Here is a 25,893-nt window from a genome sequence, read left to right as displayed (position 1 = left end):
GTGCTGCCCTCGGGGGTTCCGGCGCCGAGCAGGCGGTCGGGGGACACCCTTTTCTCGCCGCAGCACCGCAAGTAGCGCGGGCGCTGGCGTTAGCACCGGCGCTTGCGAAGGCCCGAACCGGGGAGGGCTCTCGGCGCTCTCCCCTTCACTGCCTAATTCAGTGCGTGCGGCCGGCCTGCACCTCTCCGGCCGGGAAGCGGGGTTCAGGCCGTCGGCCGCAGGAGGGGTAGGGCAGTGTCGGTGTCACGGTACGTTGTTAAACCAAGCCGAAAGAGGGAAAAAGCAGAAGAGCTTTCTGGCCTCCACGCTGCCTGCTCGTACATACACAGCCAAAGTCTCTAGTCTCCCACGATGGGCTTGTGGCTTCAACAGTTGTGGGCTACTACTGTGTGTATTTTCATTTCCATTCACCTGCCTGTATTTAAGATCTCCCTGTATTACCCAAGCGTGACAAATTTGGGTAAGAAAGCATTTTTCTACTCTGAGAGTGAGAAAGTGTGAGTCTAGCCTTCAACTGTCAAGACTAAACCATCTGGCAGGAACAAGCTGTTGTTTTCTCCTTTGAATCACACAAATTCAGCTGTTGCTGTTCAGTGGAATACACTAGCATTCAAACAGTAAAAAGTTGATTTCCAAACTTGCTACATTTTTGTATGAAAAACCACACTGAAGTCCGCTAGCTTTACCTACATCTTAACATTTGATAGTGAAACAGTAAAATAGTCTAACCAAACCCTGTAAAAGGTTGCCATTTTGTACAACAGTTTGGTAAACAACTAATTTATTTTAAATTAAAATCTTCATTGCACACAGGTTATAAGGAATCAAAGGACAATTGGTAGGAAATAAAGAGATAGGCTTTCAATACAGAGAGTATCCCTTTTTGCCTTAGAGGAACACAGTTTCAATACACCCATTGCAACACATCCATGAACAGAACCACTAGACTCAGTTTGACTATATCAAGACTTAGAATTCTATTGTGTTAATGCAGTTCATCAGAATCTATAGCCATCTTCAAAAAAAACCTGTACGAGTGAAGAGTAACACAAACACTTTAGAGATCACAGATGCCAAGAATTCTTCATTTCAACTCAAGTTCAGAACTTTAGTAGAGGGGAATCCAGATTTTCTTTGTTTACATCAGGACTCAGAGTGATAAGAGGCGAACTCAAATCAATTAGCTGAAAGAAAAACAATAAAATGAAGCTCTTGTAGTCAGCTGTTGTACATTACTAGCAGTAATCATCTCTAATAACACAGTCTTCTCAAGTCTTTTTCATTTAGGGTTCCTATTAGTACCCAGAAGACAGATACAAGCGCCACACTCAAGCTTTTAGGTTCAGGTTTTTAAACATCTAGCTCATTCTTAGACCAGCACAAGCTTCTCACAAGGTGGTGACTGCCTGTACTCACCTTAAAAGCCTAAAAGGCTTTTCTAAGTTTCACTACTATGCATATTCAAGTGACACTGTCAGTCATACAGGCAGGGCAGAGCACTTCTGAACTCCTCTGAACATGCCCCCCGAAGTCAGACTTCTGTGATCCTCTTTTGAGATACTTTGAAGGACCTGATATTAAATTGGTCCCAACTACATCTAATGGTGTCAAAGGCTACATCCTCATAGTTACCACCATTCATCTGACAATATCTAAAGGCATCTACCTTCAGTGTAGAAAGCCATTAGCGTACAAGACAGCTGCCCAGAAATGCTTGTCAAATTTAGAGTAGATTCCAACACACATCATTCAGCTAAGGAGGGGATTAGGAGAGGAGTTAAACAGGAGAGGCAGCCTTGCTTTTTTGCTGAAAATGAGCTGCTGCTGCCAAGAACTGAAAGTTTGCAAGGCAAGGAAAACAAGAGTCAGCATGCCTACTCTACTGAAGACAGCATTCACTTCCTGCTTCAGAACACTTTCATTCTTTAAGAACTGCTTTAAGCATTAAGTTCTTTCTCCATCCTCCTCCTCTTCCTATGTGCAGATTGCTCACTGAGCTCTAGTTTAGAGCACATTGTTTGATTTTAAACATTATGTTCTCTTTACTTAAGAGCACCTTAGTAGGTAGTATCATATTGACCATATTGAGCTAATATTAAATAATTTTACAGTATTGTGGAGCTGATCTGCAGAGACAAGTATGACAGCCAGTTGACATTTTTCTGCTAGCGTATTTGCACCAGAAGACTTGGATATAACTTACCTTTACGTGCCCTGAGAATGTAGGCTTTAGAGGAGTAATCTTATTCACTTCAGGAGTATTGGAAAGGTCAATCAGAGGTCTACTTTCACATTCCAAAGTGTGTGGGAGACATTTGTCTACTCCAATATCTACCAGTAAGGCCTTAAAAAAAAAATAGTTCAGGGTTTTCTCCTCTGTTGTCCATGCTTCATAAACATTTAGGCAGTCAATTTAGCTTATACAGCTGTAATAATCACAGGACAGGCTTAATTTACAGGTTGGATATTTTTCAGGCAGGATTGTTTGCACACAGTGTAAAAACCTCAGCTCTTGTTCTGCTGATGGCTAGCATCACAAATAGGGAAACCGCAGTGAGACAAAGCAAAAGAGCTCCTTGGGACATAAAACAATTTTTCACTTAAAAGCAGAGTTAAGCCAAATTTAAAACAGAAGAGTAATAACTTAATATTTAAATGGCTTGACTACAATTACTGTGCAATGTTATTTAGCCATATAAACTGTTCTGTAGAGCTCCAAACTTTAGTTATGCTTTTGTCCAGTTTAACTACTCTATACATGTGCTAAGCAATTCTGTAACAGATACTTCGTGTCATCAAGTAAGCTAACAAGGAAAATACTGATGCAATATCATCAAGTAATTAATCTACAGATTATTCTACACCTGAATATTTGTAAATCAATAGCCACTTTGACAGGTTAATATTTCAGAACTACCAGTTCAGTCCTTTCTCCTTAATGCCTGTGGAGTGCCAACTTTCAACACAAAGCCAGTAGATTATTGGGAGAGGGGAAAAGTGCTCACTGGACTAAGTACGTGACACTTAACTAAGTTTACTGCTACATGGGCTTTGGGGTTTAATCCTCACTCATTGTATGCAGATTTGCACTGCTGTTATGTGATTGAATTTAACTACAGCAGTGCAGTTGTTTTTTTTCAGAAGGGCTTTATGGCTGCAGTAGGAACTGCCCTGTGACACTGCTTTTCTAATCACATCCACAAGGATTTCACAGCACTTATCCAGAAGTGGAAATTTGATATGAAATCTGCAACTATTTGACCATTCAGCTTTGAGATGGGAACAAACTTAGTGGAAACACTGAACAGATGCTCAGTGCTAAAAATAGGCACTAGAGGGTGCACATGCTTAGAGTTAATCCATTTTAACTTTGTGTGTACTGAAGGGATTTTCCTACTTATCCCTCATCTTGAAATAATTTATTTTCAAGCAGTTTACTTAGTAGTTCTGTAGAAAAATATATTGTCATTTCTTACCTCAGTTTGTTTCTCTTCAGCCAGCTGTTTTTGTACTTCAGCCTCTTTTAATTCATTTTCTATTACTTCTGCAGCAGTTTTTTCTGGTGAGAAGTTAAGCACAAGAGGTAGCACAGGTGGAGGAGATATATCATCTTCTGAAGAAGATATCTGTGTCTTACTCCCTTTTGTCTGTTTAGAACTAGGGAAAAGAGCATTGGCAATAATTGAGTTATTTAATCAGCATGAACTATTAAAGACAGACAAGCCAATGCCCTAACCTCATTTTCTCCTTTTTTAGCCCAAGTTTTAATGACCAAAAGGCTTACCATATTTTCATCCAAAAGTATGCTAGTTACCTGCAAAATACAAGATATTTCATGCTGCAATAAATCCATAGCCTACCCATGCAAAGAAAATGAGCTAATGACTGCAAGATGATGAAGAATTTAATCTTAAATTGACCATGAAGCAAGCCTGCATACATATATATGGCACTTGTGAGATGATGTTGGGCTGATAATATGAAGAAGGCAACATTATTTTCACAGAAAACAGACATAATTAACAACAATGTAGGATTCACCCATTCCGCAAGCAATTATTTTAAATGAAACAGAGCTAAACCTGCTCAGAAACTAAAGTTCCATCAACTAACTCCTTGGCTTTTTGACTGATGCTTTAAGAAAGTGTAATTTTACAGAAGCATTGGCAACAGCATAAGACAAAGTTAAGTAATATGTATTTTAACCAGCTATTTCCCTTCATCAGAAAGCAATAGCAAAATAACACCAACGCCAAATCTGTTTTCAGTTAGAGCATCAGAAACAAGTCTTAAGTTGTCCGCTAGCTCAAGAAATACAAATAACTTCCTATTAGAGATTATAAATCTTTAACGTTAGATATTGATTCATCTCAGTAAGACTTATAGTATTTTACTAGTCAAAAAATATAAATCTTTATTAGGCCTATACAGCATCTATGCTCAAATGCTTTACTCTAACATCTAGCAGAGGTCCTTGAAACCTGAAAGTCATCATTAAAATTCATTTAGAGGCAGTTTGCCTACAATACTCATTTCACATATGGAGGTTTCCATCTTACCCAGCTGTAAGAGTCTTTTTGGTAGAAAAGCTGGAACTTTGGCGAACAGATGCAGCACATGGAGAAAATGCCATTCTTGGTGCAGTTTTAGGAGTCACTGCTGGAAATCCCGAGATACAACGAACAGGTGTAGGTAAGCAAGACCGTTTCAGACTGGCAGGAGTCATGGAAACAGACCTCTCAGGAAAACAAGAATTCTGAAAGATCCCATCTTCTGGGGCTTTCACAGGAGTGCTGACTGCCATGGCACTAAAAAAGGAACATGCATTAGCCAGAAGCTTCTAGAAACAGTTTTATTGAAACTATTCTACCAGACAATGGAAATCAGTTTCCCTTTGGTCAGTAAGGGAACAGTCATCATCATAAAGTTGATAATCACAGCATAGTAAGGGCTTTACTTCATAAGAATTCTTTTATGAATGACTCTAGTCTATTTAGCATTGCAAAGAAAACCCTCCTCTTCTGAAGAGAGTGAGGGTGGGTTGTTTGGTTTAAGTTTTGGGTTGTTTGCTTTTTTTTGGTTTGTTTGTTTGTTGTTTTTTCTTTTAAATCAGTTCCAGTAGGTATTAACACAGCTAACCTGGAGGATCTCAAGGGACTAGACAATGAAGTTAGAACTTTTAAAGACTGTTGCAACACCCAACCATGTTGCATTAAGAAGTATGCCTCAGTACATCCAATATCAGTTAAGCCCTACCTTCCAAGTGTGCCACAAAATGTTAATCCAAGAGATGGTGTTGCTTTTGGTGCTGGTTTGTTTGGTGGTGTATCTAGAGAGAAAAGTTTTGTTAATTGCTATCCACTCTGATATTTTTTTTAATAACAGATACCTTTCAGTTAAAATACTAATTCCTTCCAAGAGGTGAACAGAAGTGTAATGAAACAAATAACGAGCATTCAAGGTAATGTTTGCTTTCAATAGCCAAGCTAGAAGACAGGTCATGCAAAGTATGTGCTTACCTCCAGTCTTCACTGGAACCTTAGTTTGACTTGTAGGAACAGACAAAACTCTAGCCTTGGGCTTTGGACAGAGGCTTCCTTTTGTTGCACTTCCATCTTTATTCTGCTGACATAGCTTCTGCAGACTGGGAACAGAGCTCAGCCTCTGAATTCCACTGCCTGCAGCCTCAGATGATGTTGCAGAAGCCGAAGATTTAGCCGAGCTTACAGCACTAGATATTTTGGGAGCACTAGCTGATCTTGCTTGGTTCCTGGATTTCTCAGTATTGGCAGCCTGCAGAGATGACACCCTGGTAGGTCTGACAAGGGCCAGCTTGTTTGTACTAGATGAAAGCTTAGAGCCACTCACACTAGCTTTTGAAGACATGCTTGATTTTCCTGAAAGAGAAAGCTATACTTCTGAATCATCGCTTACTGCTATATTTTTGACTAAGCAGAATAATTATGCTCACACAGGAAAGAAAAACAGCAATTTACAGCATTTAAACTTATGTTGAAACAACTCAAGTTTAAGGAGAACACATACAACTGCTGAAAACTTACTCCCTGAATTCTCTAGCAATTTTGTCTGTTTTAGAAAGCCTCCTCACCAAATTCCTGAATTACTGCAATCAAGTCAGAATATTCTTCAAGGAATGCCAAAACAGCTTGCAGATTCAAGTTACATTTTCAACATTTTCTCCCAGCATAGTTGGCTCTGTTCCCTTAAGCAGGCATTCAAGAAGGTAATAGTTCAAGTTACACTTATTAACACCACAGGCTGAACTACCCCACAAGTGCTTTTCTCAGTTTTCTGTATGGTTCTTACTTTTAGTCTGTAGGTTACTTTCATTAATAGGATGAATCTTGACTAGACACTTCTAGCGTACAAAATAAGAATTATTAAGCTTTAACTTTTACTGATATATTATTATCCGTCCAGAAACAAAGTACAAAATAAAAATTTGCAGTAACTTGGTATCTTGCTAGATCTACAAGAACTGTGGTGCTTACATCTGCCCATATGTTTAGGAGACTATTTTCCTGATCCTTTGAGGCTTACTGAAAGGGTCAAATTGATCTCCTCATTATAGCATAAGCCTCTTGGTTGTATTCAGTTATCTCCCCAGAGTTTTTTTTCCATCTGCTTGCGTAAAGCTCATCCTTTTGAGGCTTACAGAAACTTGGTACCAGGCATTCCACCTTCCTTCCGTATTTCAGTTGTTTTGGTGTTTTGTTTTTTTTTAATTCAAGTTAGACAAGCCTACAGCATTCAGAAGCTCACATACTTGGCAATAATAGAGACGATCATGTACAAAAAGAACAGGTTTCCTGCAGCATTGCTTACTTTCTAGCTGTGTCAGACCCTCGCATGTAGGCATCAGGCTTACATGAATCTAGTTTTTACAAATGATGGAAGTCTAAGATTTATCTTTAGTCCACAGGGATTTATTGGGCTAGCCTACAAAATTTTATTCTCCATTCAAAACATTTCTTACTGCTTGTATGTACTGGACACCATTAAGACATATCTAAACCCATAGTCCAAGACATGCTTAGCTACTTCAAAATTGATTTGTGGCACAAATCTGTAGTAAGAGTGATTACCATTTTTTCCTATGGGAGAAATGGGTAAACTTGAATTCAGACTTGAGTTCAAGCTGGAAACTGATGATGAAGATGTAGTCTTTCTTGTGAGACCACTGGCAACACCAGAAAGTTTCAGATGTGTGATCTTCTTTAGGCCAGGCTGAATCAGAGAATATAGTTTATTCAAAAGCAAAAAAACCCCCAAACTATTTAACACATTTTGCCATGCTTTTTCTTGGTATTATAGCATTTTATTTGTGAATTTTAGAGAAGCTGCTTCCTCAGATTACAGTTTAAAAAGTAAATTCTTAGAAACAGTTCATTATATCTGGGTTAGACAGAACTGGAACATCAGATCTAGGAGGTGGACAGTTATTTTTATTCCTGCCACAAATGTGAGTGTGGACTTAAAGAGATTAAAGAATAAAAGGAGTAACCCCAGGCACCAGTATATGCTGGGCACCAACCAGCTAGAAAGCAGCTTTGCAGAAAAGGCCCTTGGGAGTGCTGGTGGACAAGTTGAACATGAACCAGCAACGTGCCCTCACAGCAAAGAATGGTATTGGTACCCTGGGCCACATTAGGAGGAGTGTTGACAGCAGGTCAAGGGAGGTGATCCTTCCCCTCTGCTCACCACTGGGGAGGCTACACCTGAAGATCTGTGTCCAGTTCCAGGCTCCCCAGTATGAGAGCAATTTGGAGCTACTGGAAAGAGTCCAGCAAAGGGCCACTAAGATGATTAAGGGACTGGAGCATCTCCCATCTGAGGAAAGGTTTAGAGAGCTGGGACTGTTCAGCTTAGAGAAGAGAAGGCTCGAGGTGGATCTCATCATTATATACAAACATCTGAGAGGACAGTGTCCAGTGGTGCCCAGTGACAGGACCAGAGACAATGGGCACAAACTGAAACACAGGAAGTTCTACCTCTGAACATCAGGAAACACTTTTTTACTATGAGGGTCACTGAGCACTGGCACAGGTTGCCTAGGGAGGTTGTTGAGTCTCCATCCTTGGAGATATTCAAAAGCCTTCTGGGCATGGTCCTGGGCAACCAACTCCAGGTGGCCCTGCTTGGAGCAGGGAGTTGGCCCAGATGACCTCCAGAGGTCCCTTCCAATATCAACCATTCTGTGATTCAGTGAAGTAGCATTCAGCATGGAAGTAGGTGTCTAAAGCTTCAGAACAACTCCTGACAGCTGTAGGTTTTCTACTTTCGTACAAGTTATGGCAACCTTTTCATACAGTTAGTTAACTACACACATCAAAAACTGTTTCTTACAGAAAATTGCTGATCACTTACCTGCAGCTAGTGCTATAAAAACAAAGGTAATGCTTATTAATCCAACACATTTATAGTTGCTCTTAAGTATGTTCATTGTGTTGTAGACTTAGAATACACATTCAAGAACAGCAATTACAGAACAGAGACTACATTTCCTTAAAGCCATAATACACAGCAATATAGCCTTAAATTAGAAAGTAAACTTAAATTAGAAAGTAAATTCAGGTTTTTTTCTTTTTATCAGAACTTCATAAAGATTATTTTCATATTAAAAATGCTTGCCATTACCTTACTTGGTGCAGGAAGGGCTTTTTTGTCTTGCGCTGAGGAACTGCCACTGAACGAAGACTCAAAGACATCTGAAGCAGCACTAGATTTATCAGAAATTAGATCTTCAGATGATCCCATGCTGTTCAAGTCTCTTTTTGTAGAAATACTAGTATGTTTTCCTGGTTTGGGCTGCAAATTTCAGTGCAACATTTTAAAAGCTATAGTATTTCTAGAAACCACTATAAAGCTTTTTACACAAATTGATTTTGTTAGAAACCAAGACAACAGTCAATGAAGAAGCCTTTGAACCCAGTCAAGTCCTTAGTCTTTAGACTAATATAGTTTAAAGTTAGTCTATTGAGCGTATTTGCTAAGTACTAGAACATGCTTGAACCAGATACTGGACATCAACGTAAGGACAGTTCTGCCACAACAACTCATCAGCACAAATTTCATATAATCATGTTCACCTACATACTGTAACAGCTGTTTCTTACAACTATGAGATCTCCATTTAATTTATATTCTTCTGCTTTACTCTAGCTTTCCGAAAGATGAGACATTACAATAGTAGACTGCATCATCCAACTGTCTATTGAGACAATGGGGTACAATTTGGCTAATTAAAGCATTAAGACTGTGCCTTTTCTTATAGCACCCAAAATCAATAAGAGATTTATACCACAAAGGAATCAAAGGGTCCCCTATTTTCTAGAGATGATGGTTCCCAAGGAGCCAGTATCACATTTTCAGTAAAATCTGCAGTACATACTAGAGCCTAAGCCATAAGGTGTAGAGCAATAAAATCCAGAAGATATTCTATCTAGAGACTGCAATTTGTGCACACACGGTCACTAACACAACTATCCTAGAATACATTTTCAGTTGGTCACATAGCCACATCCTAAATGTAATACCATTAACCAGTGCTTTTCACAATTGAGACAAGTTGTGGACAGAACTAGAGCTAAAAGATTTTCCTGTCCTATCAAAATAATTGTGGGGGTTTTTCCCCCCCTCACCTCCATTGACAAGGGTTAACAGTAAACAAAGGCACTGCTGCACCTTAAGTCACTAAGAACAGTGCAGTAATTTTACCAGCAACAAAATAGGGTTTAAACAGAAGCTAGAAATGATGGTATTCACAAACCCACAATACAACAGAAAATAAATTCGCCTGCAGATGCTCTAGATTGTCATAATAGATAAACTAGCTGGCTACTATACCATAGCATCTGCCCTGACTTTTCTTTTTTATATATAATAACGTTTCCTGCCTAAGGATCTTATGAGGTAGAGAAACATCAGAAGATTAAAGTTCACTTTTAAAAATAAAAGCTTGTAGACAGTTTAAACATTCCTAAAACACACAAAGGCCACATTTAAAGAAAACATTGCTGCTGAGAAGCTCTCTTTACCTTTTCAATAGTCAACAAATTGCTTTTTCCAAGAGTAGATGAAGGTTTTGCTGTTGGCAGTTTGCCAGTTGCCTTCGTACTTCTTTCCTTAGTCTTCTGTTCTTGTGTCAGAGGTGAACTGGCAATTTTTGTTGGAGATATACAAATTTTAACAGGGCTTCTGTTTGGATTAATATGAAGAGCATGTGTTTTGTCATCTGACAAAAGTTTATCCAATTCCTTCTGAAAACAAGGTGGCAGCTGACATGCTGGGCTATCGCGCACGCAGTATGTCTCCCTTTTAACAGCTCTGGGACTTTTGTCTATATTTTGGTTTCTCAGTATTTTCAATTTTGACTTTGAGTCCTCCACAAATTTTTCTATAATTTTGTTTTCTTGTTCTTGCGATTGGCTTATTTTAGTCTGTTCATTCTTGCTTCCAGTCTCTATTTGCAGTGCTAACAAATGAGCTTCTTTGAAGATTTCCACAAATTTCTCTCCTGTAAGTGGGCTCCACGTAAGTTTATCATCAGAAGCAGGCACACTCTTTTTTTCAGCATTTTGTTTTGCTTCAATATTGACAGCAATACATTTTTCTTTGTGCCCCAAAGGTCCAACAAAAACTTCATCTTCATTTCCACTACGAAGAAAAATAAGTCAGCCCAGCACCTTATATGTGTCCATTTTAAAGGTATATTTACCTGTAGACCCTTCGCTTACCTTGCTGGAGAGAGTGAAAGGTCAAAATCAAACTTTTCGTCAGTCAGAAGAGGAAAGTCTGAAACTATAACAAGGATTTTGTCACAGTGAGGATTTGCAATAAAAATGATTGCATCATGCTTTGACAGTTTGGTGAAGCTGATGTCAGATGGAAAAGAAAATTTTAGCTACCAAGTTTAAATAATTAAAACAATAAAAACATGGTCTGGGTCTAAGAAATTAAAGGTACAGCTGTGAATATGATCATAATTGTGACAGATGCCCAAATATCATGAAAGATCTCAGCACTAATTTCTAAGCATCCATAATAGGAACATGGGATCTGGCTGTGGGAAAGGGTATCAGCAGCCTCCAATTGAGAAAAGTGACAATATATAATCTAGAGCTCTATGATAATGCAGTTGTCCTCTCAGTCAGTTCTTTTCCAGTTCAGACCACCACAGGACAGTAACAGAAGCCAGGAGAAAGATCAGTTTTCCTACTAGCTAAGATATACAGTAAATATTAATTTAATCTCCAGCAGACAGATAAGGAAAAGGGAGGAGCTCAGATTAGATATATAGAAGAGAGGTTGATGACATCTTGTCACTACTACACGTGCTCTAGCACCAGTGCTCCACCAGCTCTTGAGGTGGCTTATAAGTCTGAGACTGTCAACAGCAGCCCATGCAAGGAAACAAGTACACAGAACAAGATATAAAGCAGATACAGGAGGTCTATTGATCTGAACTGTCTTAAATTTTAATAAGTGATACACCAGGTAGAGAATATCCCAACATGTTCTCCACCTACCATTGCTCATGCAAATACCCAGTTTTTCTTCAATCACATGACTTGAGCAATGTGCTGCCATTTCTTTTCCTTCCTCCATAGTGTCTAGAAAATACAGAGTTAGCTATGAAGTAGGTTTAAAGAAACAACAATAAGGTCACAGAATTTTAGAATACTGCCAAATTAGCAAGGAGGTAAACATTCCATTTGAAGACTCAGATATTATGTTTAGGGACAGCCACACAAAGGTGGTTTATGGGATGTCACACATCTCACCATCCTCTCTCAAAACGTGGTATCGAGTTATCTGAGGCTATGTATATGTAAAGTGTTACAACCTCTGTAAAAAGCCTTCAAATAGAGCAGCGATGCCTAGGATTTCTGAAATTCCTTAACACAAACTCTGTGTTCAGCAGCTACACTCCTTGTACGAATACAGCTGCAATGGGCAGCACGGCTAGACAGTTGCAACAGAACACTGCCACCCCACAGGCTAAAAAAAAAACTTTTTACAGCACTAATTCGAGACTGGCATAACCAAGACTCAGCACATCTCTGCTCCACAGAGGAAACGCATGCTGTGCTTAAGACAGCACCTTTCACTGGACAGAAACCCATCAAATACCATCTTCCCGTGAGCTAAGGTGGACTCGTCCCTACCTTAACACAACCTCCTCAGGCTTTGCCGAGAGGTTAGCCAGGAGACCCTCAGGAAGAGTACCTCATGCGGTGCGGCCAAGCCGAAGGGATTAACGCCGAGCACGGACCTACCAGGACTGGTCCCTCACGGGGCAGCTCAGCAGAGCCCACCGGAGCCGAGGGGACCCCCCACCCACACCCGGGGGGGAGAAGCTGCCCGGCGTGCGCGGAGCCGCTCGCAAGCCACGCGGAGCCCCGTGAGGCGCGAGGAGCCGCCCGGGCCGCCCGCCGCCCTCCCACCGCCCCACCTCAGGCGAGCTCGCGTAGGCCCCCCCCGACCGCAACGGCCCCTCTGTAGCCGGGCCTCGGGGGAATGGCCTCCGGACACCACACCGCGACGCCAGGAAAGCGGCTGGGCCGGCCGAGGGCGGTGGCCGCCGCTCCGCTCACCTCCACGGGGCCGCCGAGCACGAAGCAGCGCAGCGATGCGGCGGTGCCGCCTGGACGTTTGAAATCGCGCCCCGCTCACGTGACGCTCCCCGCGCGCCCTCATTGGCCGGTTCGAACGATAACGACCCCCCCGCCCCGGAGCATTCTGGGGCTTGTAGTTGGCCGCGGCGGCCGTTTCCCAGCGGGGGGCCTGCTCCGCGCTGCTGGGCTTCACCCGCTTACCGTGGCCAGTTTTTAACAGAACAGATTAAATCTATGTAATTTCTCACGGGCTGGTAGAACTAGAGATGGGTCTCTGGAGCATCACAGCACCCAAGGCCAGTGGGCCGCGGCAGGTGCCCGTGGGGTGGCTGGATGGCTGCCAGCAGCCACGTCTGGGGCCGCGGCCCCTCCTGCTCGGCTCAGCCTGGCAGGCCAGGCCGCTCCTTTGGCGCCTCCCGCTCCTCAGGTGCAGGCCCCGGCCTTGCTGCTTCATCCCCGCTGCTTGTCGCTGCAGAGCCCCGTTTGCCTGGCTGACCTCGGCAGCCGCGGTGGTGGCAGCGATGGAGGGGAGAGCCTCCGTGCGCCTGCCGTGTAGGGAGATCGGGCTCTGCAGTAGATATCTGCAGACCTGCAGCCAGGACCTGCAGGGAGCCCCTGACTTCAGGGCCCTGCTGGGGTGCAGGGCCTCAGGGTGACTCCGAGCACAGCTGCCGTGCTGGTTATAGTGGAGGGGAAGAGGGACTCCGTGTGTTTCCTCCACACCTTTGCTGGATATGATTGTGAGTAACTTAACTGCACCAAAAGGCATATGTACCTGTGGCTAAGCTGACATAAGGAATAGCGAGATTCCTGGATGTCGGTCGCAGCTACTGCCAATTAATATGGGCTGACTGATAGAATAGTTTTAAAAGTAGACGCGTGTCAGTAAGAAACACCAGGAAAACACCACTCTTCCACATTTCTTCTGACGTTTAATGCCGTGCAGTGCTTAGGGTTTTCTCCTAATGCATGGCCTCAGAAATTGCAGGTGAGTGATGTATTCTGTTCTGAGTATTTTGGGACGACTAACTAAATCACTGGACTGGAATTTAGCAGCTGAATAAGAATGGTTAATCATGACCTGCAGATTTTCATATAGACAAAGTATTTTGTAACCCTTTCTCTACTTGGCCACTTATATTTTGGTATCTTTCATGGAGACTTGCAAGCAGTATATGCAGCTTGAGTATATAGCAAGTATCCTATGTCTTGGCTAATATCCACAGTAAATGGCTGGGACAGATAGGCTACTAGGCTGAGTATTAACATGCTCACCTCCCTCCCCATCACCCCAGGAGTCCCTCCTGGCAGGCAGTGGTCAGTCAGGTGGGGAAGTGTCAGGCTTTGTTGCTCATAAAACAGGCCAATCCTCATTATTACAGTTTCTGTCTTCCACCTTTTTATCTCAGGATTTTACACCTGTTCTCTTCGGTGTTTTTCTCATGGGTCCCTGAATTACTGTTACCGATGTAACAATTTCAGTTCTATGATTTTACCTACTGTTCTTCTCTTGCATTGCTTTAGCCTATAGAATGTCTCACTAATAGCTCCATAGCAATTTTTTTTTCAGTAAGTTGAGCAAGGGTCCCTGGCTGTATTAACGAAATTGGGCCATGGGCATTATGAAGGATAATTTTCCACAAAGAGAATTACGATACAATAGAAGAATAAAAGTTGGAATATATCCAGATTTTATTATATGACCAAAAATCAACAATCTCATGCTTCCAGATGAGGCTTGCACATACCTCATTTTGCTTAGTTCAGTCAAAAAGTGAAAGCATCAATAAGAAATGGAAAACCAAGATGAAACCAATGGGGAAAGGGCAAATAGGCTGTAAGTGCTATAGATCTTAGGACTGAAGTAGAAAAAAATGTATAAAGAAAACTAAAAACATAGAGGAAAAATTCAGTGTACAGCTTTCATTGCGGCATCTACCACTCTGTATGTCTTATTTAAGAAAACAGAACCCAAAAGTTGTAACTGCCAGTGTTCTCAGGATCAGGTCTGAAAAAGCTGGAAGTGATTCAAGTCAGTAATTCTTTACTGATGTCCGAATTTCTCCCTCCAAGTCATTGTAATATTTCTGTTTTCCTATATTTAATATATTACTAATAATGAAGAATGATAAGATGTCCTTGGTAGCTCCACTGGTTCCAGTGACGCAGTTTTACTCACGTAGCTGGTAGAAGTAAACAGCACGTGCACTCTAGTGAAATGCACACTGAGGTACTAGTCTTTTAACTAGTTTACTTAAAGGAAATGGAGACTCAATCAGTTTCCGTTAAATGGTCACAGTCTTGATGAAATTAAAATAGCTCTTTTTGTAAATGTTATTTATGGAAAAGAGTTTTAAGACCGATAAGAGTATGAGTAAACAAGCTCAGTCCTAATTTTCTGGAGTGTAAGTGATGTCCCAAGACATTGGAAATTGCTAATTGTTTTACTAAAACTAAAGGAACCAATTTGGTTTATATAAAACCATAAATGCTATGTGAAGGAAAGGCAAAAGCCTTTAGAAATGCACTAGAAAGAAACAGCAATGACATGTGGCAATAAGCTTAAATTAACATTTAAATGAGAAAGAACTTCTCCTTTTTTTGGCAGTTTAAAGATGATGCAAGATGATGTTCACATTTTGTTTTGGGAAAGAAAGACTTTGGCCTGTTATTCTAAACTACGAATTTAAATGTGTATATTCATGAGCCCTACAAATAGTTGCTGGACCAAATCCAAATAGTTGGATTTATTATACTAAAGCCACCATTAACCCAGGTAATCATGCAATGCCCAGCTTTTGGGAGACCTTCTGCATTGGCACAGCCTCTTGTCAATTATGGTTCCAGGTGGTCAGGGAAGAACAGGACTTTGTGACTTTGTTACTAACTCTAAATTTCCAAATGTTTTCTTTTGTGCTGATATACTGCTTATCGACTGCTTATCGAATATGATTGTGTTATAAAAGTCAACAGCTCATTAAAGAAGGCACCTACTTTTCCATAAAAATATTGGAATATTAGAGCATATCTAAGTGATGGTGGCTTGAAATTTCACTCCAGGCAAGTTAAACCAAATTACAGTTGTAGAAAGGAACTAAGTTTTACCCAAAAATAGCCTGTGATCTAATAGAAAGTAGTTCTAAGTTACAGCTCATCCTGCATTTTTCATCACCAGCACCCTCCATCTGTGCATTACTTGTGTTGCTATGAATTTGGCAACACTTTAGCAGCAAGCTAGTGTTTATAAGAAGGGATCCCAGCAGCCAAAAGAAGCCAGTCGTTGGGATTGCTCGTTCCTTGTCTTTGTGAGTTGCTCCAGGGAATTTCTTGAAGAACTATGTCAAAATTAGCTTTAGAAAACCAGTAATTTGAGAACTTTGATTGACACATCTACAGCACTCCCAGATTAGCATTGGTCAAGTTGGTGGGCTTGGAAGAAAAATTCTTTTTGTTGGTACTGAGTGAAGATTTTCCTCTTTTGTGCAAGGAAATAAGAGGATAAAAAAGGACAACTCTTCTGCAAGAAGAAATCTGATTCACTGGGGACTCGATCACTGAGACACCATGAATGCTTCCAGGAGGTAAGCTGCACATACTGCATTCCACCCCCCAGGTAGGAACAGGAAAGCAAACTACTGACAGGGAGAATATTCCTCTCGAGGTCTTCACATTGTGCTGGCTGATGATCACGAACTATGTTATTTGATTTGCAGTTACATAAGACAGAAGGTAGCCCTTGTCCTAATATGAATGTTAAATGTGTATTTCTAATTCTACAACTACTTTCTGTAAAAACTCGGCTGCAGAACTTCTGTTTTACTGATGAATTACCTTTGCAGATTGCACTTCCTAGTCTTTCATTTTTAACAAATCAGTTTTGACAGCTCTCTTCCAAGTGTGCATAAGTATATAAATATAATTTGTGTTTAAAAGCTCTTTACTCCTAAGCTGTATCTGCAGTACCATTTTTGGTAAGTCCTACTCTTCTGTGATAGTAACAGCAGGAACATGTATGAACCAGAGCTGGAATAGATCTAATACTTCTCAGACCCTTTCCTAAGCTACATGAAAATCACAAGCAGATTGATCTCCTTTTGGCATTCCCGTTCAGATGGAACTGTGGACATTCAACATTTTTTTCTCTTAAAAAAAAAAGAAGCAGGCCCACTGGGGCTTAGCAGGCAATTTTCAGTGGAGATAACAGTAACTGGAGGTCAGTTACCATAGGCTAAGACTTCTACTTTCAAACCCTTTGGGAAAGGTGGCAAAGCAATGTAAAATGTTACTCCAGAGAATCCTGCAGATAGGTTTTGTGTAGTTACTCCTGATTGGTATCTTTGGCTAATGAATAGCTTGACACAGACTGCCGAGGGAAGTCCCCTCTGAAAAGCAAGGAGAGAAACACATTATCAGAGCAGCATGGGAAGCTCACATATCACATGCTGTGCTTATTCCCATAGATTAAAGCTTTGGAAATGTAATTTTTTTTAAACCCTGCCACTTTCATAATATTGCAAAATGAAAGGGTATGTTTTTTCTCATACAATTGATCTGTATCAACAGTGAAGAGTAAGAGCACTGCGTGTCCTCTAACAAGCCCATACCCAGTCTCTCTGCCTGTCAGGGGGAGAGAAATACCAAATGGCTGGTAAATGTTTTGCATTTCCAATTATGGAAATTACTTTATTAGCCCCATAAAGTTTGAAGAGCTCTTTCCCAAATCTAGTCAATGATACATTGCACGCTCTGGACTTCATTATAAACACTATTGAACTGTTAATGAAAAAAGAATAATTTTTAATCTTAATGTTGCTTTTTGTTATGGCAGGATACATTCTGTCCATGCTCACAGACAGAAAACCAATGGGAACAAAAGTGAGAACTGGCACAGCACCTCTGGGTTCAAGCACCAGCATGGAGATGATCTTGCTACAGTCCATACCCTTTACACAGTGATTGTCATGATCCTTCTAATGGCAATTTGGGGAGCCTGGTCAAGAAGGGATCCGTCCTTATAGCAGCAATATGCTTTCTTTGTCAAACGTTTAAAGGAATATTTGTGTCGATTATTCATACCCAGGAGGTACAAAAAATGGTCTCAGCATATTACAGTTTACTTGAAACTGCTTAAACTGTTGCTACTTGTGGAACTGAATCTGTGAAGCAATTTAGCAGGCAATGTACAGAACATGACTTTGTGAATAACATGTACCTGTTTGTGCTGTACACGTGTTTATATTACCCTTCGCATGTATATGAAACTTACTTTAAGCACAATATGCTAGCAAGAAGAAGAGTTCAACTTATGTTTTTATTGGTCAATGTTTTGTATATCCACCCCAGCTTTCCATTTTTGAACTTAAGTTGTCCAGTCTGTACCTCTGCTAAGATTACCTGTCCCAATCCACGGTAAAACATACACTATAAACAGGCAAATAATCTGCCATGTCACAACAACATAGGAAAAAAAAATCAATAAAACCAGCTATCCTGCAGGCAAAGGAAGACCTCTGCACAAGTCAAATTCTCATCTCCATTGCTGAAGAGAGTTTATATGGGACTTGCATCTGCGTATTTTTAACTTTTGGTAATGCCCTTGTAAACTCAGGAATAAACCCATGAAATAAACTGTATCTGTAAGCATCCTTTGTTGCAGAACCAACTGGCTTAGTCTTCAATCTTGTACCAATATATTTAATTCATCTTCAACCACTGCTTGCTTTTCCATAATTCATTAATACCTCATGGCAGTACCAACCTCTACATACACCAGCCCATCCTCGACTGGGGACATTCCATACTCCCACTTTTTCAGGGAAGTAACTCCACTCAGAAAACCTGCAAGCTTTCTGGAAATAGAGCCGGTTGGCAGTCTCTGTTAAACTCTTTGTTAATTGTATGGTTGCCTACTCCTGATGAGCTCAGGTTAATGGACTGACAGCTCTGAGGGGCAGTGGCTGTTGGGAACAATAGTCCAAGCCTACGGAGCTTAAAGTCAGCTTAAACCCCAAATTTCAGCATTGCCTAAACTAACAAACAGTATCCTAATAAACAAAGAAGAACTGTAGGGCATTTTGAATACTTAGGAACAGATAGATACATATTTGTAATTACATAGTACCTGTAGACAACAATTCTTGTATGTATCATGTACCCCATTTTGCTATCCATCCATAATCAGGAGGGGTACATCAACTGAAATGTTTCTGAGAAGACCTATGTGACATACCTCAAGGAGTGTTTACAAAGCACAGTGTAACACCAGAGACACCTGTGTCAGCTCTCAACAGGCGGGTGAGGGTGCTGGAATCAGTGTTCCTGTATCTATGCAGCACTCCGCCAGTGTTACCCTACTCAGGCAAACTCCCTTCTTAAGGTACCACCTCATCATGCTTTAACATGGGAGCAAAGCTTTGATGATGCTCTCTGAAGAACAACACACAAAGGAATAATAATAAAAAAATAGATGATTAGTGCATTGAATACATTGTCATAGGACATAGGGACCTCAGTCATAAACCATACAGCAGAAACTAGTATTACAATTGAAAGCAAAAGGATGGTCCCTCCCTTGTAAACGTACCATTGAAGTACACGAGAAGAGAGAGGGATTTAGACATTCTGACAGTAGTACGAGAAACCCCAGGCGACTGGGGTTGTGTGATGGGCAATGGCGTCAGCACGCTGGAAGCTTACTGCCATCGAGGCTTTTTGCAGGAGAGAGGGAGTTTTGACAACAGGTCAAAGAGTGGTACTGAATAATCATTTATTTTGAAATTGATGAAAGGAGGTTCCCCTAGCTGAAGGAGGCACAGAAGGAGGCCTGAAGCTGCTGCTTTGAAAATACAAGGCAAGAGGGTAAGCTTAGGCTATAGGAGACCGATGTGAACTGTGAAGGGCTTTGGAAGTAAAAGCAGACAGGTAAAAGCATCTCGGGATGACAGAAGAGAGGAAGCCAGTGAACAGAGCTGGGGAACGGGGCATGCTTACTGGTGAGGGGAGAGCTGATGTGGATTTTTCCTTTGCTTAGGATTTTGTAAATCAGATTGGCTATTTGTTCTAATATACGTAACTTTTAGAAACACGCACTTTACTAGTATCAGACACACAGTTCAGAGATGCACAGGCTGCAGCTCATAAATTGAGCTGCCAGATCAGTGAATCTGCATCGCTTGTGCTGCCATGTTCATCACAGTGGCCTGCAGATGTGGCCGCAGAGCACTCAGGAGGAGTCATCCTAATGTGAGGCAGCCTACCCTCTGCTTCTTTCTTTCCCTGCAGAACCTCTGATTGTCCCTTTCACATCACTGTGCCAAAATATACACTCCCTCGCCCATGAGACGGCCACACATCTGATCCTGCACACACACACCAGCCTGCAGGTGAAGGCTGCTGGCAAATCCTGGTGTGCTACTGGACATCCTTCCCGGGGGAGGATGACTACCTCTGTCATGACAGGGTGGGCAAGTTTTCCTTGAGTATATGTCTGCATTCCTGCTGCATACCTAGAGGTATATCTGTTGGATGTGATGGACAGGCCAGCAGTTTGGACATAAATCAGATCTACCTAGGCTGAAAGCTTGGGAACCATCTTTAATTCAAACAGCAATAGCCTGCTGGCTTTACCGCATATTACAAAGTCATTGTAAAAGATGGCTTTGTACAGTCCGTTTCTTGCTTGCCCTGTCTCCTCTTTTTTTTTTTTCCTCCTTTTCCCTAAGAAAGTCATGTATTGCAAAGCATTCAAGCAGGAAAATGAGTTCTGTGGTGGACGAGGTTTTAGTCATCGCCTTTTAGAAGGACAGGCTGCTGGTTTCGCTCAATTTTTGTCATATATACAATGTTAAAAAGGCAGCACAGGCAGAAAAAAAAAAAAGGCAACAACCACCCCACCTAAAAAAAAAAGAAAAGCTAGAACAACTGACCACATATCATACTTTTGGATTTAGTTGTTAAATTTATAAATCCTGCAGGTATAATCCTGCCTCTGAAGCGCTGGAGATCCAAATACGGTGCTGAAAATGCTTCAGCTTCCTCTCTTTCACCTTGTGATAGAGGAGACAAGGTATGAAAGTTCAGAGGAGACAGCAGCGGAACATTAAGTGTTTTGAAAAACCTGTCTTTTTTCCTTAAATTTTTGCTTTGCTGGAAAACAGCAGTGGTTGATTTAACAGTAACATTATAGATCCAAATTTACTAATTCTTAATATGTTCCGAAAGACAAGCGTAACTTTGCAGGGTCAACAAAATCTATATTTATTATCAGTTTTTGTAAGTAATTTGTTTAACTTAGATAATGCAACTAGGACTAGCAGAAACCTCTGGTCTTGCAGGGCAATGGCATAGTCTTTACTGCCAACAGACCCAAATCATCTGCCTAACTGAATGACACTATGGAGGCTTCAGCTCCCAGAATCATTTCCAGTAAATCCATGCATGAAAATAGCTCACTTGGGTCTCACAGTAAATCAAAATTTCATAATTTAACTCATGTCAACAGTAACAAACTATTTACTGTTTCTACACCAATGAAATAGACTGACAAGAATTAGAAACTGGGAACCCAAGTCTGGAACTTGTGTATCAATTGTTACACAGGGATATTTTTATTAATATTTCTCCTATATTAAACAGACCAGACCGACATTTTACACATGTTCAAAAAAGGCCGTGTTTTAAGCATGCCTGTCTGCTGTTATTTTAAGCTACCAAAAACAATGTCAGCAGTTCAGCCAGCAAATCTGATGATACACGCCATGTACCAACTGGACTGTCAGAAAAGGAAAACCATGGCCATTCTCACATGCTGATGTTACACACATTTTACTTCAAAAGACTCAAGCCCTTCCAAGCTCCATTTTTTACTACTGCCTCACATTTCCTTTTAGAGAGGATGATACATTCTGCAAAACCATCTTTAAATCAAGAAATGAGCACAGCCATTTCTCCTGAATAAAATTATTCAGGAGAATAATTTTGATAAACCTTGTAATGCCCTTGTTACTTAGTAAGTATTTTGCCATTGATTTGGTTGGTAAGAAAAGGACGGTATTTGTACTACTGTGTTTTAAGTGAGGGAAGAATTAATCAAAATCAAAATGCAAAACAAGCTAGGGATTTCCATATTAAATACAGACACACAGACAATACTAGGTCTATATGTTGCTGGTCTGTTTACTGTAGTGGATAACATTTCAACTCTAACTCAGACTTGCCTCTCCCCCAAAATATATTTTGTTTTCCCCAACACTGTGTGCAAGAATCTGGGGCATACTCCTCCAAATACCTTGTAAGTACACAAATTGTAATACCTCAGAGAACATTAGGAAAGAAACTCAAAAATGCAGCTATACAGTTTTATACACTTCCCAGAAAAACAATACAGCATAACAATAACAAACAGTATGGATTTCTACCTAATTAGGACAGTAATTTTTCTTAAATAGGATGCCTGCATGTGATTAAATGATACTCACACAGGGCTGCTGGACCTGCTGACTATTGGAAATCAATATTCTTTTTAGTTCCCTTTGACGGCCTTTCCCAACACTGGTTCAACAAAATGAGTTCAATAATCCTTTCACAATGCTATGTAAGTTATATCAACAATTTAAGTGAGTAAATCTATGGTGCAAATTTCTCTGTGAATTCTGCACCTGGAACCAGGCCCTAGGAAGTCAGCATCACCATGCATAATTCAGTGTTATAAAGTAAAAGCACCTCTCATTATCCTTTAACGCCAACATATAAGTACCACAGCAACACACCAGTACCTGAGCAGTACGCCGCATCTGATGACATCAGATTGTCAGGTGCTAACATCACCATAGCATCATCCATACTGACCTTATTCATTGGAGCAGGGGCTCATCTCTGATGCCCTTGCTCCACGTTGTCCCCACCACTGGCTGCCGTGGTGCCGCTCCCACCCCTTCCTCTTCCCAAAGGGTAGGCAGCGACTCCATCCCATCAGCAGAGAGAGGAGCTGCTGAGAGTTTATGGAAGCTTTCCTTTTTCTAGTCCATCAGCAATACTTTGTGCCATGGAGACGCCTTTTCCGACAGTAGTACCATTAAAGGGGTATCATCCATCAGGGGTGCCAAAACAAAACAAATCAGGGGAGGGTTAATAAAAATGATTTACAATGTTTGAATCCTATCTGGGACTAGCACAACATCTGATGAAAGAGAAAAGTGAGTACAGATTTCCAAGCCTTCTGTTTAGGATCAACTTAAGCTACTGGCAAAAGTGATTTTTTTGTCTTGGTAAGAAAATGGACAGAAATGACAATGGCAAATTCTGCTTTGCACGGCAGAATTGCTCTCTGTTTAGAATATAGCTCAGATTACCCCCATATCCAGGCTTGCTCATTTATGGTTAAAGCTCAGATGTCATCAAACTACTCAGTACTACACCACTTTCTCTGAAGTGCAGGATGAATTGCAACGAAGTGTTTTTACACACATCTTAAAGAGCCCTCTTTTTCCTTTAAAAAAAATTTATTTCCACATTTTCATAAAACATCTTTTGTTGACATTCTGCAAACAATACTATCCAATAAGGTGCTGATTTTTTCTTCCTGTGGAGTAACTTTGTACATCTGCAGAAAAAAAGAACAAGAAAAACATAAAAGCTGTATAAGGAGGAAAAGAATTGATGACATATCTTCTAAAAATATGAACACAAGAAAAGACTTCCCCCTCTCCCCCACTTTTTACATTGGAAATTCCTATCTTGTCGTAACTGCAAGACAAAATTGGGACTGAGGAAGCAAGCAAATACTGAAACTGCAAGCCATAAAGGGAAGTTAAGAAACTCAATGAGAGCAGCACTTTCAGCTCCACATGTTATATGCTACAATTTATCCAATTTTACTCATATGTCTCCCATCATTACTTTGACGGACATGATCAAGATGATTTAAGTAACTTGGATTTTATCAAGTGAAACACATATGCTTCAAGATACCTATCTAGCATATGGCAATCTGTTAAGAGCACACACGCCCTAACACACTTTAATGCTAATCAACACATTTTTATTTTAGCCACCCATGCTGGGACTATTTATGCGCTTAAGATTATGAAACTGTTCAGGACTGAAAATTTATTTTTAATTAAATGGATATTTGCCTGAGAAAACAGGTAGCAAAAGTGCCTGAATGGTAGGCAGCAATCTGGAATTTATTTTTATGTTACAACTTCTAGACAATGTTAAGAATTTGAAGACTTAAAATTTGTGATGTCAGGGTGTCACAACTAGAACCTTTTTCCAAGTAAAAAAATTATAAGAAAGAAATAATCAAGGTTCACTTAAAAGAAGTTTCCAGTTGTGCTAAAGAAATACAGACCCTAAGTTAATTATGTCCATTGATATTTAATCAGACAACTAAATAAACTATGCCTTTTCTCTAAGCCAGTCATCTCTTTTGGCTACATACCTTTTTAACTTTGGCAGTGTCTGTTAGTTGGGGTAGTTCATCTAGAGAAACCTGTTGGCCTTCTACCTGAGATGCTATATCTTCCAGATTTACAGTTTTTTCTCTATCCACAACCAGAACAATGAGTACTGCTGTGTCACTGTCTGAAATGCCAAACTTTTTAAATGCATCTGAAATCTAAGAAAAGATAAAAAATATCAAAATGTTATGAGTCACTTTCTTACTACATATAAGCAACCTTTTGGGTTACTGGGTCAAATAAACCAAGAGAATAAATTGACACGTTTTACGTTAGTGGAATTCTGACAAGCTACAAGAGATAACAGCATATTAGTGTTATTAAAAATAACAGTAACTTCTATTAGTAGCCAGGTAAACAGTTAAGTGAATACGTATATTTAGTTTGGCTGCACAGATCTTAGCAAGCTTCTCTGGCAAAAAAGACATTTGTTCAGTAAATCTTACATTGTTGTTTGGTGAAAGGCTGAAAATAATTTCTGCATAGAGAGTTCTGGTCTTCATTTTACCTATCTTGTGTAGATGAACTGCTTTGTTGGCCGCCACAAGAATTTGAAAAGGATCTACAATCTGTAAAACACAACAGAAGAAGTTAAACAGAAATTTAACATACTATTTTGAACTCTGAAAAAATCCTGACCACTTAATTTTGATAGCCTAAGCCTGCAATTGTAGGAGTGAGCAAAACAGTATTCTGCTAGTTATTTTAGCAATTCTTGCTCTTCCAAAGTCAATGTGATTATTTCCTGCATGGGGTAATACTTGACATAAAAATAAAGATTACACTCGCTCAATCTCGTTACTGAAATCTTTTGAAAAAAGAATCACATTAATAAATCTTCTGTCAGTAAATTGCCAGATTAGATTCTTTTTTTTTCTCTTCCCTAACTACTGCTTTGCTAATTCTAACCAAAAAAGACTAGCTTCAGAAACTAGTTATGGGGTTAAATGAGAACAAAGGCTCCAAATAGTAGATTTTTGACAGCATTAAGCAATCAGTACTACATTTTACAGACGGAGGGAGTTTTAAATAGCTGCACCAAGTAGGATGTGAAGTGAATCAAGACGACAACTGTTTTGGCCGATCCTGCCAAGGCCCTTTCTTTTGCACAGATGAACCCTTATGCTGTACGACACTGTAAAGAAATCAAAGGAGGGGCATTTGCGCAGAGAAAGCGAATTACGTGCATAGCAACTCGAGCGACAGCGATTACAAGCACAGGTCGTTTTTCAGAGAGTTCCCACAGAGAAGGACTTCCACACTGCCTTCAAAACTGTAAGGCCGTACGAACAGGCCGACACAAGCATTCGCTCACCATTGCAGGGTTTATTAATGCTCCTTCAATGGATCCTTCCATGGCTTTTTTCCTTAGAGCAGCGGCATTTTTCACGTGGTTAAAGAGGAGGAGGGTCACGCTGCAGTCAGGGAACAGCTCCAGCCGATGCGTTAACTCCATCCCGCACCGATGGCGCAGAGCGGCCGCGGGCAGCGCGCGCCAGCACCGGCCCTACAGCGTCTGCCGCAGTAGCCGCTACAGGAAGACGCGCCCGCTCTTGTCTCGTATAAGACACAATTTTAATAACGCCCAACCATCCATATGCGGTTTTCAACGCTTCTTAGAGGGGAAACCCCGCGCCTGCGGGCTCCACGGCCGGAGGCAGGCCGAACCTCCCGCCCGCACGCCCGGCCCGCCGCTCTCCTCACCCCTTCCCGCCCGGCAGCGCCCGCGCCGACGGGAGCCGCCGCCCGCGCCTGGCTCCGCCCGTCCTTCCGGCCCGGCCGCCGCCGTACCCGCC

The 25,893-nt window shown here is 40.9% G+C and overlaps 2 protein-coding genes and 1 long non-coding RNA gene across 4 annotated transcripts; 1 reads left to right on the top strand and 2 right to left on the bottom strand.

Moving 5' to 3' along the window:
• Nucleotides 1–760: 760 nt before the first annotated feature.
• On the bottom strand, nucleotides 761–12,735 carry GTSE1 (G2 and S-phase expressed 1). Of its 2 annotated transcripts, none has more exons than XM_072860077.1 (12): nucleotides 12,618–12,735; nucleotides 11,550–11,633; nucleotides 10,758–10,821; nucleotides 10,059–10,677; nucleotides 8,659–8,829; nucleotides 7,107–7,248; nucleotides 5,520–5,897; nucleotides 5,257–5,329; nucleotides 4,560–4,808; nucleotides 3,477–3,657; nucleotides 2,204–2,344; nucleotides 761–1,184 (listed from the first exon to the last, which is right to left on the bottom strand). In XM_072860077.1, exons 1-12 carry the CDS (start codon nucleotides 12,718–12,720, stop codon nucleotides 1,101–1,103), a joined length of 2,289 nt encoding a protein of 762 aa, XP_072716178.1. In that variant the 5' UTR covers nucleotides 12,721–12,735; the 3' UTR covers nucleotides 761–1,100. The 2 variants fall into 2 exon arrangements, with proteins under 2 accessions (XP_072716178.1, XP_072716184.1); XM_072860083.1 differs by lacking the exon at nucleotides 12,618–12,735 and adding an exon at nucleotides 12,189–12,444 and having other exon boundaries at nucleotides 762–1,184.
• A 116-nt stretch (nucleotides 12,736–12,851) lies between these two features.
• LOC140651047 (uncharacterized) lies at nucleotides 12,852–18,204 on the top strand. The gene is made up of 3 exons (XR_012042237.1): nucleotides 12,852–13,626; nucleotides 16,126–16,219; nucleotides 17,467–18,204. It is a non-coding gene; the product is annotated as an uncharacterized lncRNA (long non-coding RNA).
• Nucleotides 18,205–23,118: 4,914 nt separating this feature from the next.
• Nucleotides 23,119–25,800, bottom strand: TPRKB (TP53RK binding protein). Its single transcript, XM_072860067.1, has 4 exons — nucleotides 25,413–25,800; nucleotides 24,544–24,666; nucleotides 24,079–24,255; nucleotides 23,119–23,238 (listed from the first exon to the last, which is right to left on the bottom strand). Exons 1-4 carry the CDS (start codon nucleotides 25,551–25,553, stop codon nucleotides 23,152–23,154), a joined length of 528 nt encoding a protein of 175 aa, XP_072716168.1. The 5' UTR covers nucleotides 25,554–25,800; the 3' UTR covers nucleotides 23,119–23,151.
• Nucleotides 25,801–25,893: the final 93 nt, after the last annotated feature.

Source organism: Ciconia boyciana, chromosome 1, assembly GCF_034638445.1.
Source record: "Ciconia boyciana chromosome 1, ASM3463844v1, whole genome shotgun sequence".
Taxonomy (NCBI): Eukaryota; Metazoa; Chordata; class Aves; order Ciconiiformes; family Ciconiidae; genus Ciconia; species Ciconia boyciana.
The sequence above is the reverse complement of the archived record's forward strand: the minus strand, read 5'-3'. Positions and strand labels throughout refer to the sequence as shown.